The sequence below is a fragment of the Chanodichthys erythropterus genome, chromosome 19 (genome assembly GCF_024489055.1).
Source record: "Chanodichthys erythropterus isolate Z2021 chromosome 19, ASM2448905v1, whole genome shotgun sequence".
NCBI lineage: Eukaryota > Metazoa > Chordata > Actinopteri > Cypriniformes > Xenocyprididae > Chanodichthys > Chanodichthys erythropterus.
In genome coordinates, this window is record NC_090239.1 from 13,137,061 (window position 1) to 13,154,082 (window position 17,022).

The 17,022-nt window shown below is 36.4% G+C and overlaps 2 protein-coding genes across 8 annotated transcripts; one reads left to right on the top strand and one right to left on the bottom strand.

The window, feature by feature from the left end:
- Positions 1-59: 59 nt before the first annotated feature.
- Positions 60-16,645, bottom strand: phkg2 (phosphorylase kinase, gamma 2 (testis)). 5 transcript variants are annotated; one of them, XM_067369912.1, is made up of 11 exons: positions 16,582-16,645; positions 11,814-11,847; positions 3,127-3,230; positions 2,871-3,046; positions 2,729-2,783; positions 2,534-2,599; positions 2,286-2,449; positions 2,110-2,200; positions 1,850-2,003; positions 989-1,114; positions 60-560 (listed from the first exon to the last, which is right to left on the bottom strand). In XM_067369912.1, the coding sequence occupies exons 3-11, from the start codon at positions 3,219-3,221 to the stop codon at positions 315-317; spliced, it is 1,173 nt and encodes a 390-aa protein (XP_067226013.1). In that variant the 5' UTR covers positions 3,222-3,230; positions 11,814-11,847; positions 16,582-16,645; the 3' UTR covers positions 60-314. The 5 variants fall into 5 exon arrangements, with proteins under 5 accessions (XP_067226013.1, XP_067226015.1, XP_067226014.1 ...); XM_067369914.1 differs by lacking the exon at positions 11,814-11,847 and having other exon boundaries at positions 16,582-16,639; XM_067369913.1 differs by lacking the exons at positions 11,814-11,847; positions 16,582-16,645 and adding an exon at positions 8,631-8,786.
- cbx1b (chromobox homolog 1b (HP1 beta homolog Drosophila)) lies at positions 7,170-15,152 on the top strand. 3 transcript variants are annotated; one of them, XM_067369916.1, is made up of 6 exons: positions 7,170-7,299; positions 7,786-7,852; positions 8,650-8,824; positions 9,050-9,200; positions 9,347-9,441; positions 12,552-15,151. In XM_067369916.1, the coding sequence occupies exons 2-6, from the start codon at positions 7,807-7,809 to the stop codon at positions 12,694-12,696; spliced, it is 612 nt and encodes a 203-aa protein (XP_067226017.1). In that variant the 5' UTR covers positions 7,170-7,299; positions 7,786-7,806; the 3' UTR covers positions 12,697-15,151. The 3 variants fall into 3 exon arrangements, with proteins under 3 accessions (XP_067226017.1, XP_067226019.1, XP_067226018.1); XM_067369917.1 differs by lacking the exon at positions 7,170-7,299 and adding an exon at positions 7,511-7,648; XM_067369918.1 differs by lacking the exon at positions 7,786-7,852 and having other exon boundaries at positions 7,189-7,299; positions 12,552-15,152.
- Positions 16,646-17,022: the final 377 nt, after the last annotated feature.

Here is a 17,022-nt window from a genome sequence, read left to right on the forward strand (position 1 = left end):
AAGCTGGTCCATATAATAAACAATATCAGAAGATATACAGCCGCCAATAAGTATGTGATAAAACCATACATTTAAAAAAAAAAAAAAAATCCACAGTGAGTGGTTAAAATGAGGTCACGTGGCATGTTGTTAAAAACAAAAAGCACCATCCCTCTTTGAAGACAAAAAAAAATAAAAATCTATAAATAGCTGTTTTGTGCGCCTATTGAAGAGACGGGTATAGTCCCTAACCACACAAAAAAACCCAAACGAATAAACAATAAAACTGTTAATGGACAGATGAGGGATTATCTTTAGAAACAAAAAAATGACCTTTAGTTTTCAAGGTCTTCAAGGCCCAGTAGAACGATTTTAGCTGTGTTCTGGAAAAGAGCAGCTCGATTCTGTTGCTCCCCTTTCTTGACCCAGTGTCCATATATGCGGAAAGCACAGCCGTCAATCAGCTTGCGCACACCGCGGATGGAATAAGGGTCTCTTGCTAGGAGCTCCTTTGTTAATGGTCTGGCTCGGTAGTAGTGGGACTGCATTCTTATACAAGCTAACACAGTCAAAATCAAGGCCTGAAAATGCAAAGAACAGTTTTGAATTACAGTTGGAATTATACTTATATAATTATACTGTTATCCACAAATACAAAAAAAGTTTTTTTTTTTTTATTAAGTCAAAAGTTTCTTAAGCAGCAAATCGGAATATTAGAATGATTTCTGAAGGATCATGTGACACTGAAGACTGGAGTAATGATGCTGAAAGTTCAGCTTTGCCATCACAGGAATAAATTGCATTTTAAAATGTATAAAAATAGAAAATACTTATTTTAAATTGTAATAACATTTCACAATATAACTTTTACTGAATTTTTTTAATCAAATAAATACAGTCTTGAAAGAGGCTTCTTTCAAAACATTAAAAAAAAAAAAAAAAAAAAAAAAAAAAAATGGTACCAACCCCAAAGTTTTGAACAGTAGTGTATATAAAAGAAAAAACGCACCTTAAATGCCTTCCTGGGGCTAAAGAGCCGCACATCCTCCTTTTGGTACTGACGGAAGAAAGGATGAGCTAAAGCTTGCTCGGCTGTGAGGCGAAGTGTGGGTTCCACCACTAAAAGCCTTGAGATCTAAGGGAATTTCAACTTTTTAAGCAAAGAGTGTAATGCACATATGGGTACATTTCTTAATATTGACAGTTAGCCTGTATGCTCCAGGCTAAAGGCCCACTTACACCAAGAACAATAACTAAAAAGATATTACGACTATATTAGCGTCCACATCAACGGTCAGTATCATTCTGTTTATTCTAAGTGCAAGCTGAGTTTTGTCAACTGCTGCTTTACATGTTCAAGCTCTTTAAAGCAGCATGTATTCTGATTGGTGGTTGATGTTTTTATCTTTCATCAGCTGGAAAAAAATCATTCTGAAAGTGATTCCAACAATATGTGTCATTATCGTTATAGTTGTGGAGTGGACTCTGCTATTCTTTTATATTTAGAATGATTTTTATATATTTATTGTTATAGTTATTTTCCTTGGTGTGAACAGGCCTTATTATAGTTAATAAGTTTTAAATACGGATATTTTTCTCACAAAAACCCATCGCTTTGCTTCAGAAGGCCTTTATTAACCCCCTGGAGCCATATGGATTAATTTTATGATGGATGGATGCAAAACACGCCACCCGTTCACTACCATTCTAAAGCTTGGAAGAGTCAGGATATTTTTGAATGTATCTCCAATTGTGTTCATCTGAAAGAAAATAGTCATATACACCTAGAATGGCTTGAGGGTGAGTAAATCATGGGATAATTTTCATTTTTGACTGAACTATCCCTTTAAGACAATGCTAAGCATCTCACCAAGTCTTTGACGGTATCAGACCGGTCATCCCACTCTGGAGAACTAAACTGGTACCGGCCTTCCATGATCATTCTCAGCATCAGCAGCTGTTTGCGATGCCAAAACGGTGGAGAGCCAGCAAGAAGTGTGAATAGGATCACACCACAAGCCCACCTGTGGGAAAACATGGAACAGGCGTTGAACCATCCACAATGCTTTTGTGACCCAAAGAAAGGTTAAATCAGGTTTAATAGCCAAATTTTGAGTATTATTTACTCACAGGTCAACCTCTTTTCCATATCCCTCATGTGTCTCATCCATGGAGCACTTCAGAATCTCTGGTGCAAGATATCCTGGTGTTCCACACAACTCTAACAAGGGAAATTGACAAAGACCATTGTTCAAACAACTAATGTTGTTCAGTTAAATGGGTTTTGCTGCTGTGAATTTTCTCACCTCTTAGTCTTTCATCAGGCCTCAGCTGGACTGAAAAGCCAAAGTCAGAAAGTTTGATGTGTCCCTGGTCGTCTAGCAGCACATTTTCAGGTTTGAGGTCACGATGTACAATATTTAGAGAATGTAGATACTGGACAGCCTCCAGAAGAGCACGCATCATACTCCTAAAAGCAAGAACATTTGCAACCAAAATATGGTATGAGAAGAAAATTGCTACCATAGAAAGATTATTTGAGAAGAAAACTTACCTGGTTTCCTTTTCACTGAGAGTGACTTTTTCAGTCAAGTAATCAAATAGTTCTCCTCTCCTCATGCTGTGCAAAAAGATTTTAATTTGAAATTACAACATATACGCTGAATGAAAGTATTAATTTCTTTAAAAAAATAAAAAATAAAATTATACTGACCCCAAACTTTAGAATGGTATAATATAATATACTTACAGGTCGAATACCAAAAATATGAAGGTTGTTGACTCATAAGAATCAATAAGTGTTACTGAAAATAAGCAAAAATAAGGCCAGTTACCACTCAGAAAGGCCTGAACGCATCATTTCAAACATTAGCAGTCCCATTCAGACTCACTGATGGACGGGTGGCCCTTCACCACAGTAAGCACATGGATCTCCTTCAGCGTGGAGCTCTTCACCTCCTCTAACTGCTGTTCTGTCATTTTCTCCGCAGTGATCTCAATAATCTTCACTGCAAACTCCTGCCCCGTGTGTTTGTGAACACATCTGCGCACCACACTGCTCACGCCTCTGCACACGGGACAGTTTAGTTACGCAAGACATCTCAATACATGACATCAAAACACTTGCTGAATAGTACAAATACTCACCTGCCAATCACCTCTTTGGGATCATACTTCTGATAAAACTCTTTTGCCCCAACCCAGTCGGGCAGTTCATCTCCAAGAATGATGTCGCGAGTCATACTGATAACCTAAAAGACACATTTATTTACCTGAAGTGAAGAGATGATATGCATGTTTGCTTCTTGTGTACGAAAAAATCAGTCAGTTATGTTGGCGCAATAACCTTAAACCCTTTGATGCACAACGTCCACTATAATGTACAGATAAAAGCCATTTTTGACCATTCATGGTGTGAAATTACATCTAAACCATCACAATTGTTACCTGAGGCCTTTCCCATGATTCTATATCACTGTCCTTTTATAGTGTCAAAACAAAAAAATTCAACATAGCCAACAAAAGTTGTGAAGCATGTCTTTAATTTGCTGTAGTTTACCTTCCATCACTTTTTTTGGCATTAAAGGCTTTATATGTTCATTTGACATTTCTATGAGTTTCAATTAAGCTCTACTGTGACTTAAAAATCATTATTTAAAAATGATAAGTTAGTATTATTATTATTAGTTGTAGTAATAGTAGAAGTATTGTATTATACATGTTTTAGTATTTATAAATATATGATGTTTAAAATATATTTTAAAAAACAAAAATGCAATAAAAAGTTTTCAGAAGAACACTTAGTTTAATATTGCGTGCATAATTTTAAGACTTACTCTCTAATGCGTATATTTTGTGTAAATAAAGCAATATGGACATGCATTAAACCGCACGTACTCAAGAAGGACGTGTGCACGTGCATGTGTGGTGGGGGGGTTGTGTATGTGAGGCGAGAGGAAGGTTCAGATATACAATCTGCAATCTTTTCTATTCAGTATCGATCATAATTTATTATAGTATGTTATTTTACATGCTCATAAATGTTGCAAGTTCGTTATTGTTATAAAGGACATGCTTTCTTACTAGTTGCCACTGGTTAATATTGGTTTACATTACAACAATAAATGAATGGTGTCCACTACAGTGGACAAATGTGTACCCCTCTCAAAATACATAATTTAAAGATATATTTTGAATAATTATATTCTTGTTTTGAAGCAAAAAACAATCACTTCCTTAGTGCAACTCATGCATAAAAAAGTAAATAATAAATCAGCGCAATACCTACATACATGTGAAATAACAGCTAACGGCAGCAATAACTGAGTAAAACAAACAGTCTAACTGTTCTGAGAACCGAGCTGTTGCGATCATTGACCTCGTATTCTGTCTTGTCCCAACCCAGAAAAGCAGAATGTATCGTTACTCACAACCACTTCCACAAAATCAACCGAAGCGCGCAGTCATCTGACGGTTCTGTGTTTTCAACTGTCCGGCTGAAAACATATATTTGAAGCGGTTGACAATACTGCCATATCACTTCTGAGAACTTTTATAGTGCTGCTGGGCAATGTCAACAACACCGTCGACACCCACTTCTCTGCCTTGTGAATGACAGATGCTGTACACTCGGTATTTATCACTGCCACCTATAGGACGGAGCGGGTAACAGCACAAAATATTTACCTTTTTTTTTTTTTTTTTTTTTTTTTACGAAAAGTTGATGATATGGCAACATATATAATTAAAATGTTTTTTAAAAAATAAAAGAAAATAAATAATAATGTTTTACATATGAAAATGAATAGAATTTTTTTTAAAACTATGTGTAGAAAATCACACTTATATCAGTTATCTAATAAAGGCTGTTTTATTTTACATGGAGTGGGTCACCTCAAGGGGGCCGACATGTTGAGATCATAGACTGTGGTTGAGATCACATGACGAGCTGAATACTACTTTTCTTGGTAACCACCATTAGGCTATAAAACACTTTTAATAGGAAAGTAAGACAATTTCCATGGGAACTCAGAGTTTGGAGGAAGAATAATAACTGACATAAACAGCAGCAAAACAAGCTCATGGGATGGACATATTTGTTTCTAAAGGTGTGTTTTTCATTCTCTCACTGGTTCTGTTACTATGCTGGCTTGACTATCGTTTCCATGGGCACCACAGTCACTTCTATGGTCTTGAAACAGCCAAATATTGTATCTTTATTGAGTTTTCCAGCAGAAATGTTTACTTTTTTTTTTTTTTACTTTTGATTTACATAAAAATTGCCAGTGACCTGGACTTACTTTTATTTAGGGGTTCAAGCGCATAATGCTGAAACTTGTCTTTGTTAAAATTTCCAAGAATCAGCATTCATTCTCCCCTAAAAGTGATTGGGCAGACCAAACTGTTAAACGTAGAGACTTGAAACTTTGAGGGCTGGTAGTACACACACCGTCTACAACGTCACCAAAGTTCGCCCCGATCAGCCAGACGGGGGCCGGTCAAAAGTACGAAATGGAACATAACTCCTTAACCGATAGGCTTATGTGTGAATCCTTGGCTCAAGACAAAGACAGGACTTTCGAGTATTTTGTATTTTTTTTTTTTTTTGAAAAACCTACCTTTTCGAACTAGTCCTAGGTTTTTGACCCAAACAAGTGCAGCTGAAAGTTGAAATTGCGATTCATGGCCCCTGAGGGCCACCAAAAAGACTAAAATATAACTCGTGAACAGTATGAGATTTTTCACCAAACTCAGCACCTATGTAAGAGCTCATTCTGTGGTCACGTGAAAAAGGATGCTGCGACTGGCCACTTGGTGGCGCTATAACAGGAAAAAAACGGCTATAACTACTTCACCGTTAGTACTATACACTTGAAAGCTGGCATGCAGTGTCTTTGTCTGAGGTGCCATGATTGTCTATAAGGACATTGACATATCTTAAAAAACATGTCTGCCATCAGCCACTGAATTTTGAGCAGCTATCGGACAAGGTTAACAGAGGGTGATCGGAATGAAACTCACTGGGCCTGTTTGACTCACGGCCCTAGAGGGCTGTGAGAAATTGAAAAGAAATCGGCCACCGGGGGCGCCTTTACATTTTTCATGTGTGTAAAGGATTGTGTATCGTGCGTTTTTCGCACACTCCCATAACATTTGTACCACATGGTAGAACTCCACTTTGTCTCAAGGACCGTCACTGTCCATCGAATCGTTCATTAAATATTGGAGACTATTTCAAAAACCAACTAACAGGCAAACTGGTCCTTTTGGATCAACCTCAATAACTGTTAAAAAGGTTTACAAAACATACATTTCCTATTGTAAATTGCTTGTTTTGGCTGTAATTTGTCCTTTCCATCCATGATCGAAATGATTACAGGCTTGCTAATTAAAACATTATACCTTTTAGGGCATGTGCTTATAGGCCTTAAAGCACTTGAACCCCGATGATTGCTGCTCGCAGCTATATTTATTTGCTTATGGACATCCCTACAAAGACTACACAGAGGCTGCATCTTTGAAGCTGAATATTTACCACAAAAAAGTGCATTTACACATACAGTTCAGTGCTTCACAGATGTGGCAGAGATGCATTTACACAGATAATACTGTCACAAAAATAATGTTATGAAAATAACGTTTTAAATATGGAATTATGGAAATTATAAATTGCTGTGACAACAATAAAGCTGTATCATTTACACAGAAGCAGCATCAGAGCCACATTTAATAAAAGGGTCAGAGCTGCATATTTTAGTATGGCTTTTATATCTACAGCATTGTCTATTATGCAGAATTTGGAGGTGCTCATAGAACAAACCAAAACCACAAGGTACTGCTGTGCTCAAGCCTACATTTGTACACATCTCCTCATAAAAGGAAGCTAAAATACCTACCAACACCTTTGCACTGCAAAGGCGGCACCGATGCTGCATCACGGCTGTGTAAAGAGACCTCATACATCTGCTTTGTTAAAGCAACATGGGGGAGAAAGGAATGAGAGTATAGGTGGATTTCATTGGACTAACTGATAGATATCAGGCTGTAAGACAAGTATTGCTCGACACCAGTCATAATTCAATCCTCCAAAACATCTAATAAAGAAAATTTACTTTTATGATGAAAGTAACCATAGAGATAATTACACCGGAAGTAACAGTTTTGTCTCATTTCTCATACGGAAGTGGGCGTGAATAACAGCCACATTCAGCAGCATCACATCACAGTAGACGTCCTGTAATTAATCACTGCAACCTATTCATTTCGGACTTAAATATATGCAGATCAACTTTATTTCATCTTTATCTCAGCGAGATACAAGTAAGTGCGTTTGTTTCTGCGTGCCGCCGATACGCGGGCTCGTGCACATAGTGCTTGTTGTGGTAAAATCGCAGCGATCAAATGTTCTGCGGCAAGGATGCAAGATGTTTTTACCACAGCAGGCATCGAATAGCGTGCATGTCCCTCTAGAACAACATGGAGGAACACATTTCAGTAAAAGAGTGGCGTCCTGCCCTATCCATCCCATCGAGCAGAGCGCGTGAAGCATGCAATGCATTTATTCAGAATGGGTTTTGTCGCGCGCGCTGGCCTGCAGTCGCTAATACATAACAGTCCTAGTATGTGCCATATTATGCATGCAGATGTGTCGTACAGCTGCATTCCTTAGGTAAACCAACACACGTTCAAATGAAATGAGTGTAGTATTTATGAAATATTTCTGATATATATATATATGTATGTATGTAATAGGTAATATTTTTATTTGTTTTATCTATATTTATAAGGATCTTTATATATTTCCAGCTGTAAAGAGCCCTTGGAAATATGAGCCAAACGTCAGAGCCTTCAGCCGATGCTGCTGTGACTGAAGGTTTGGATTTTTTTTTATTAGTTTACAATGGAAACCAAACATAGATACAGATATTATTGCTATAAAACCATTATAAATTAATAAGACATCTCATTCATACATATAAGACCGTTCATAATCATTTTATTTAAAGGGATAGTACACCCATTATTTATTCACAGTAATGTTGTTTCAGACCGGTAGAATATTTTCAATAAGGTTCCAACCGTTAACATTAGTTTACTACATTAAAATGCTTCTAAAGCATTTTTTTTATCTTAGTTTGTTAATTTCAACATTTACCAATATAATTATTAAAATCAAAAGTTGTATCTGGTAATATTTAATGAACCTGAGCTTACATTAAATAACTATAAGCAGTTATATTTTTATTAACTAACGTCAACAAAGATTAATAAATACTGTAACAAATGTATTACTTATTGTTAGTTAATGCATTAATTAACATTATCTAATGGGACCTTATTGTAAAGTGTTGCCTTCAAACCCGTAGGTTTATTTTCTTCTGTTGAAAACATAAGGAGAATGGCATTCTCTTTTATTGTATGGAAAATATTAAATGAAACTGAATAATGTGGAAAGGCTGACCGCCTCCAACATTTCATTTTGCGTATAGATAATGAGTTTTTATTTTTAAGTGAACTGTCCCTTTAAAATTTTTTTGATGGCAGCAGTTGCTAGTATCACATTACCACTATTTTGTTGCCAAAACAACAACTGTAGTAACTGTGGTATTTTGGCATAAACTGTGGTAAATTATTTATGTTAACTTATTTACCTGCCATTCTTGTATCCAGCTCCAGTTTCTCAATCTGAAACCAAGCAATCAACAGCAGGAAAGAAACAGAACAAAAAGAAAGTGGAAGAAGTGGTGGAAGAAGAAGAAGAGGAGTATGTTGTGGAGAAGGTCCTGGATCGGCGTGTGGTGAAGGGAAGAGTGGAGTATCTGCTCAAGTGGAAAGGCTTTTCTGAGTAAGTAGCTGCAGTTAGATTGCTATGGAAGATTGTTTCTGACACAGAATAAATAAATGACTTTTTTTCCTTCCGATTGAGAGATGACATCTCACAATTCTGAGAAAAAATGTCAGAATTCTGAGATAAAAAGTCACTTTTTTATTCCATTGCAGAAACAAGCTTCCATAGATTTCAGCTTGATTTTGTGTGTAAATCCTAGTGCTTATTTATTTTTCTGCTCAGCGAGGACAACACTTGGGAACCAGAGGACAACCTTGACTGTCCTGACCTCATAGCAGAATTCCTTCAGTCGCAGAAATCGGCTGAATCTGGAGGCAAGAGACGGGCCGATTCAGACGGAGATGGAAAGGAGACCAAAAAGCGCAAGGATGAGGTAAGAGCCATGAAGATCTGAGGATTTGAGATGTCTACATCATTCCATGTCTATAAGCTGGTCAGGAAGTGTCTTTAAAACATTAGAAAACCAAAAGAGATTGAATGGGCTAAACAGTGTCTTACATGCCATCTCTCTTAATTTAGCCTGAGAAACTCAGAGGTTTTGCACGTGGTTTGGATCCTGAGAGGATTATTGGTGCTACAGACTCAAGTGGAGAACTCATGTTCCTCATGAAATGGTTTGTATGGAACTTGTTACCCATAAGGAACAAACAAGTATTGGATTAGAGGGACAGTTCCTGAGCAGCATTAGGAGATATCAGGGGCAACTGTAACACACTAAATTTCTTCAATCACACCTATTTAGCATATGGGGGATTGTATCACTGTGAAATTTTTCTTTTTCTTTTGATGCCTTCAAATAATTTGTAGATCTATTTTATCTTGAGGTTGTTGGTTAAAAGTCAACAGAAATGACAGATGGTAGCTACCATGCAACGTTTTATCATGGCTGTGAGGTCGGGGGTAATTGTAACACAAGACTGCAAAAATGAATCTTTAAAATGTGTAATAAACTTTATTTTAAGTACATCTTCACTCAACAGTTTTTTTACGCTGTGTTCCAAATTATTATGCAAGTGACATATCAGTAGAATTTCAGAGCAATAAACATTCTGATTTTAGTTTTTCTAAGAAAGTGTTTGATTGTATATTTATCCATGTCTTTTTAGATAACTGGTATCAATCTCAGACAAAATAGTTTGCCATGTACTTAGGTAAATGGAAACCCTACTTGTTGCTCCACATTATTAAGCAAGTCACAGTTCTCAGGCAATATGGGGAGGAAGAAAGATCTTTCTGAAGATGAAAAGCATTAAATGGTGCAATGTTGTGCAAAAGGCATGAAAACAACTAATGTGTGAAAACTGAATGCAGATTATCGAATTATCATAAGATTTGTGAGTGATTCAGAGCTCAGCAGAACTAGGTCAGATAAAGGCTTATTAATGAAAGTTCCTGTCAAACAAGTTAATTGTATTTAAAGGGCAGCTATAAAAAAGCCAGTGTTGAGCAGCAAACAGGTATTTGAAGCTGCTGGTGTCTCTGGAGTCTCAAGAAGCTCTCCATACAGGTTGGCAGTTGTGCGTAAAGATGCATTTCAGCCATCACTAACCAAACCTCTCAAAGAGAAACATTTACAGTGGGTGTAGAAATACATGAAGATGTTTTATTCACTGACGAATGCTGTACTACAATGGATGGTCTAAATGGATGGATTCCTGGATGGTTGGTGAATGGCCACCACATTCCAACAAGACTGCGACGTCAGCAGGGAGCTGGCGGGTGACGATATGGGCTGGAATATTGGGAAGTGAGATGGAAGGTCCCTTTAGGGTCTCTGAGGGTATTAAAATGACATTTGCAAGATATGTGGAGTTCATAATTGGTCATTTTCAGTTATGGTATAAAAGGAGAAGAATGCCTTCTGAAATACAATGCACTATGCACTATCCCATGCTGCAAAAAAACACAGCAATAAAACTGTTTGAAAATGTATTTCCTCACCCACTGTAAATGTTTCTCTTTGTGAGGTTTGGTTAGTGGTGGCTAAAATGTAATTTTACACATAGATGCCAGCCTGCATGGTGAGGTTCTCAAGACTCCAGAGACACCAGAAGCTTCAAATACCCGTTTGCTGCTCAACACTGGCTTTTTTATAGCTGCCCTAATAATACAATTAACTTGTTTGACAGAAACTTTCCTCAATAAGCCTTTATCTGACCGAGTTCAGCTGAGCTGTAAATCACTCACAAATCTTATGATAGTTCAATAATCTGCATTCAGTTTCACACAATATTAGTTGTTTTCATGCCTTTTGCACATTGCACAATTTCATGCTTTTCATCTTCAGAAAGATATTTCTTCTTCCCCACATTGCATGAGAACTGTGAGTTGCTTAATAATGTGGAACAACATCTTTAAGTAGGGTTTCCATTTACCTAAACTATTTTGTCTGAGATTGATACCAGTTATCTAAAAAGACATGGATAAATAAACAATCAAACACTTTATTAGAAAAACTAAAATCAGAATGTTTATTGTACTGAAATTCTACTGATGTCACTTACATAATAATTTGAAAAACAGTGTAAAGAAATTAATACATTTCAGCATTGATGCTTTAAATTGATCAAAAATGAAAGTAAAGATATGCCTTGGCACCATATATAGTGTTTTAAATACAGCACAAATTTATTTAAATGTATTCATCATTTTTGTGTTTACTCTGGTTCATTTGTTTCATGTTACATTTTGTACAGATATCCTGAACCATTCTTTTTGAAAAATATGCAATATAGAGGAAATCATGATGGGGCAAATATTTTTTCTATACACTTACCTGAAAAAAAGCAAATACAGCGTATTTGAGGTTATATGTTTTAGAAGTTTATGCATTCCTTGGGAATCAAAGCCATGAACTCAACAACTTTTGCTAGTTCTATGCTCTAAGCTTCAGGATTGCGGCAATATGGCTTATGTGTTACAGTTTCCCCAATCACTGTTAAAGGGGTAGTTCTCCCAAAAATTAACATTGTCATCACATACTCACCCTTGTGCCATTCCAAACCTCTGACTTTTTCCTTCTGTGGAACACAAAAGCAGAACATTGGGGTCCAAACAATATCGAATCCCATTGATTTTCATTGTAACAACAACAACAAAAGAGAAGGTCTTACAGATTTGGAACGACATGAGGATTCGTGAAAGATAACAGAATTTTCATTTTTGAGGGAACTATCCACTCCATTCACTTCCATTCATGCCACATGCGAACGCAAATTGCAAGCTTCATCTTCCTCTGCATACTGAAGTTCAAGTTTGGTGAACTCTGATCTACATGTTTGACCAATAGAGTATGTTAATGTCACTTAATTGACCTCTTGGCTCAATACAAAGAGCACAAACTTGATAGGATATTTGAACATTTTTGAATTATTTATTAAAAACGGATCACATCCTATCTTGTTGCCAAACTTCATTGCAAATAAATGTTGCATGCTCAAAAAGCCATCATACCTTTTAAGTCACCTCCATAACGAGGACAATTGTAATGTTATTGACTTCTGGTATGAAATTTGATATGATGTAGTCTTTAACAATATATTTTGGCACAAATGCATTTCAAATACCAAAAGATGGCTGGTATATTTTGAGTTGCCTGTGAGTTGAAGGAAATTGTAATTATTACAATTGCCCTCGATTTTCTCTGTTTAGAAATTATCCTATCCTCGGATGAGAAATAGTTGATCGGTTGGTTGTTAATGTCTTCTGTGTTTTTATACTACAGGAAAAACTCTGATGAAGCTGATCTAGTACCAGCCAAGGAGGCGAATGTAAAGTGTCCACAAGTGGTCATCTCCTTTTACGAGGAACGCCTCACCTGGCATTCATACCCCACTGAAGAGGAAGAGAAGAAGGATGACAAAAATTAGATGACAAAAAAAAAGAAAAAAGATGTAAGGGACAGTCGATATCAGTCGTGGCCATTGATATGCTTTTTTTTGGCAAAGTAAAATTGTCAGAAACAAATTTGTAAAAAGCCACAGTATAAACTGTAATCTACATAGGTTTCAGCATATTTTAGTTCCGTCACCATTACCATAGATGAAGCGAATAGAACACTAGAAAGGTGACTTTGCACCTTTAACATACTCTTCATGCTTTCTATTGACTAAAACATTCAAATCATATTCAGTTCACACAACGTACTGAAAGAGCATCACAGTCTGATATTCATACATGTGAAATAGTTCTTTACATGTTAGAAATGCCCCCTACCCTGTGTAGATTACAGTGTTCATTCTATCATACTGGGTCGGTTTCATTTGATGCTGTAGCTGTCTCTAAAAATGTCCTGATGTATTCCATGATTCTTAATTTTATGTATATATAACTAATGTTAAAATATTACTGCCTTAACAGATTATTAAGAAAATGTCAATTTTATACATCTGTCAATGCAGGTGGTCATTGAATGCATGACTATATCTATCTAGGCCCATGGAAAAAGAGGTTTAAGATATAGGCTTTATTAAACGTTCGGAACTGGCTTTGATACGATTGGTTTTATAAAGACATGCCAGCAGCTGTTACTCTTCAGTGTTTATTTGCCCATGAACTATTACGTGTCTGGTCTTACCATAGGTGCTATTTGTTGTGAGTGAGCCCCATTGGATATTAACAGTCTTTCTTGACAATGTCTTGACATTTGTGTTTGTAAATATGCCATTTCCTAGCACATCAGTATCACTGTGTACAGTCAGCTGAAGTTTGGTTTTTACTTTGATACTCTTTTGTCTTATTACTGTTACACAGCAAAGTAGATGAACTGTAACCTTTGTTCTCCTGAAGACATTTAAAGTACGTTTTTATTTTCTGAGCTTTAACGATTGTATGCTAGTTTTGTTTAACCATGTTATTATTGCATATTATCAGAGCATTTGCCATTGAATTACCATTTTCAAAAATAAAAATCTTTGTTGTAATTCTGTCAAAACTGGTCATACTTATGCTTATTATTTACGCTTATACTTCCAATAAGGTGAATCTGTTAGCATTGGTTTATGAACTAACAATGGTTAATACTTTTAATCTTCGTTCATATTTTCAACATATACAGGAATTTCCTTTTTTTATCAGTCAAACCCCTTTGTCATGAAATATTTTCTTTAGTACCCTCTAAGATTTGAATTTAAGTTGGCTGCTGAAAATTCAGCTTTGCCATTATATCGTATAATTTTATATCAAAACAGAAAAGTTATTTTAAATATTTCATATTACTGTCTTGCTGTATTTTTGATCAAATAATAGACTTCTCTAAAACATTACAAATTCTTGCCGACCCCAAACTTTTGAAAGATAGTGTATAATATTTCAAATTAACATTAAACCTCAATAAATAACGAAATAATTCGCCTCCACGTCGTGCATTAAAATCATTTAATGCACAGCTAGCCATGGATTATCCCGCTCATACAGAGATCATTTGCCAGAAATGACAAGTTAATCGCTAAATTTGACTGGAAGAGTTGAAATGAGTTATTTTTTCGTCCGCTACCACTTCCTTCCCTATTCTACTTACGATACGAACGTGGCGCCAGTTCTGTTTTTTTCCCGTAAGTCGAATAGGGAAGGCGTAGGACATACAGCGTAAGCTTTTTGAAGAATACGGAAGTGCGGTCTGGAGAAAGCACTTGCAAGGAGATCATTTGTGTTTATAAAGCATATACATTTTAATTTTTTTTAGAAAATGACCGATCGTTTCGCTAGATAAGACCCTTATTCGTCGTCTGGTATCGTTTAAAGCTCTTTGAAGCTGCACTGAAACTGTAATTTTGACCTTCAACCGTCTGGGGCCAATTGAAGTCCACTACAAGGAGAATAATCCTGGAATGTTTTCATCAAAAACCTTAATTTCTTTTCGACTGAAGAAAGAAGGACATGGACATCTTGAAAGACATGGGGGTGAGTAAATTATCAGGACATTTTCATTTGAAAGTGGACTAATCCTTTAATATAGAATAGTGTTTAAACTGACTTGGAACTACTGTTTTTCAACGGCTCTGGGAATTACCTGTGCCTTCCAGCCAATCAGAATTGAGAATTCAGACAGACCATGGTATAATTATAAATTAATATACTATTATTTACTATATTAACCAAGATTATTTAATGCTGTGATATTTTAATTTTAATTGAAAAATTAAAATTAACCTTAGAAGAGGTATAAGCAAAAATTTAGCTTCACCAGCAAAAAAACGATTCATATTTATAAAGCTATCATGAGAGTTTTTGCAGTATTACCAAATCTAGCCATTTTTTTATTTTATTGCCATTCATTTATAATCACAAATCCTCTGCCTTTTTTTAAAGGAAAACCAAGGAAATGAAACGAAGGTTTATTATAATTAATAAAAGAACAATTCCAGATTGCCAGCAAATCTCTCAACATAAATCATATAGGAATACTCAACAGGCAAATTCAAAGAAGGTGCAAAAAGGCTTGGCTAAACCAAGCAATTAGGACGAGAGACATACAGAACACAAAAATATTTACAAACTGAACAAGACAAACAAAAACAACAGTGCTTAATGGCAAGTAGTTATGACATTGTAACAGGGATTCTCAAGCCAGCGCTTCTCAAACCTGTCCTTGGGACCCCCACCACTTCACATTTTGGATGTCTCCCTCATCTAACGCACCTGATTCAACTCACCAGCTCGTTAGTAGAGACTTGAACTGGGCATATCCGATGAGGGAGACATCCAAAATGTTCAGTGTTAGGGTCCCCACAGGGTAGGTTCGAGAACACACTGATCTAAGTGAACGAATCACTCATTTTCATTATCTCTACCCGAACTATGCTAAGTATTTGTAACCAGTAACATAAAGATTGTCTCCTTTCCATTTCTGAGACAAAAAATGACTTTTTCTTGCATATTTATTCATGTCGCACCAAAACGGACACTGACTGTGTCTCATGGTGCTTTATGAACATTGTAGATGGAAACGACAGACTGACAGAACAGGATGAAGTTGAACATTATGTAAATTAGACATTCACATCAGCATTACTGTTTTTTTCTACCCATTCATTGATATGTCAGTGTATAAGGTCAGCTGTGTCCTCAGGCTGAAGTAAAGCATGATCCAGTTGGTTATTGGCACAAGCTTAACCTCTTAAATTTGCCAGGAGACCATTTGTGGCTTTACTCAATTAGCAACGAAGGTACTTTTGATAAAGTAGTGTATTAGGTAAAAGAAAAGAAAAAAATCAGGTTCACGTCACATCAGTTTAAATGTAAGAATGAGCTGTGCCTGCTACTATTTGTGTATTTTTGGTGAGTATTTTGTTCCTTTTTTAGGTGACAGTACAACTGAAACAAAAGCACATTGTTATGATCCTCCACTACGACAGAAAAAAAGTCACTGGCATAAGTTGCAATAGCAACAGAGCATTTTGACCTGCAACAAAGGCTAAACATGAACTTTAAAAGCAAATGAATCAGTTCGCTTCAATTAATCCTGTATACCAAGACACACCAGACCTAATCACATGATTCAAACTGCACTGATGTCCAAGTCTGATGGCTTATTAAAAAGTTTATGCACATGGGAGAGAGTAACATTAAAAGCTGACAAGAGGGCCTGAGAGACCCTTTCCCCAGCAGAAGAGGAAAAAAGCTTATAGGCAAACTACAGTGTTGATTTACAGTGCTGAAAAGGGTACAGAAGCAGATTAGTAATGCAATGTGTATCCATCCTCTATCAGTACCTCCAATGCTTTCCCTAAAGCCAAAGCTAAATTCATACTCACTCTTTAGAACTATTTGTTTCGCTGTCCAAGTTCCTTGGCAAATGGCATTGACCCTCCAGATAAATTTCAGGTGAGTTTGCTGTCCAATAAGACAAACAGACTTATTTTGTTCGTTTGCAAGTGAAAACGGGAATTTAGATCCATGGAGTGACCTGTATGATTCGTTATGGGAACAAGACAACTGCACAACACAACCTTTGGTTAGTATTGGCATGCCTGTAGTTTCTTTTGGCTTCACTTCTAGCATTCAGTAGACTTTTTTTCCCAACCATCTCTCAGCATCAAGGGGTTCTTCCTCACCCACCATGACCAATGAAATCCCAGGGTATGCACAAATACAGCATGGGCTAATGCTGAAATTGTAACAATTTTTGCATCCTCATAGTCAACATCATCTTAATATGGTGTATTTTTGTCATCGACTACATTTTTGGGAGCATT

What these genes read in the sequence shown, in the direction of transcription:
- phkg2 (XM_067369910.1), bottom strand. Translation starts at nt 6,938, where the DNA reads ATGAGGTCTCTTTACACAGCCGTGATGCAGCATCGGTGCCGCCTTTGC. An exon ending in CCCAAAGAGGTGATTGGCAG is followed by an intron (nt 3,047 to 3,126) that starts GTGAGTATTTGT and finishes TCCCGTGTGCAG; the next exon opens with AGGCGTGAGCAGTGTGGTGC. An exon ending in CTCAGTGAAAAGGAAACCAG is followed by an intron (nt 2,450 to 2,533) that starts GTAAGTTTTCTT and finishes TCTTGCTTTTAG; the next exon opens with GAGTATGATGCGTGCTCTTC.
- cbx1b (XM_067369916.1), top strand. Translation starts at nt 7,807, where the DNA reads ATGAGCCAAACGTCAGAGCCTTCAGCCGATGCTGCTGTGACTGAAG. An exon ending in CGATGCTGCTGTGACTGAAG is followed by an intron (nt 7,853 to 8,649) that starts GTTTGGATTTTT and finishes TCTTGTATCCAG; the next exon opens with CTCCAGTTTCTCAATCTGAA. An exon ending in CTCATGTTCCTCATGAAATG is followed by an intron (nt 9,442 to 12,551) that starts GTTTGTATGGAA and finishes TTTATACTACAG; the next exon opens with GAAAAACTCTGATGAAGCTG.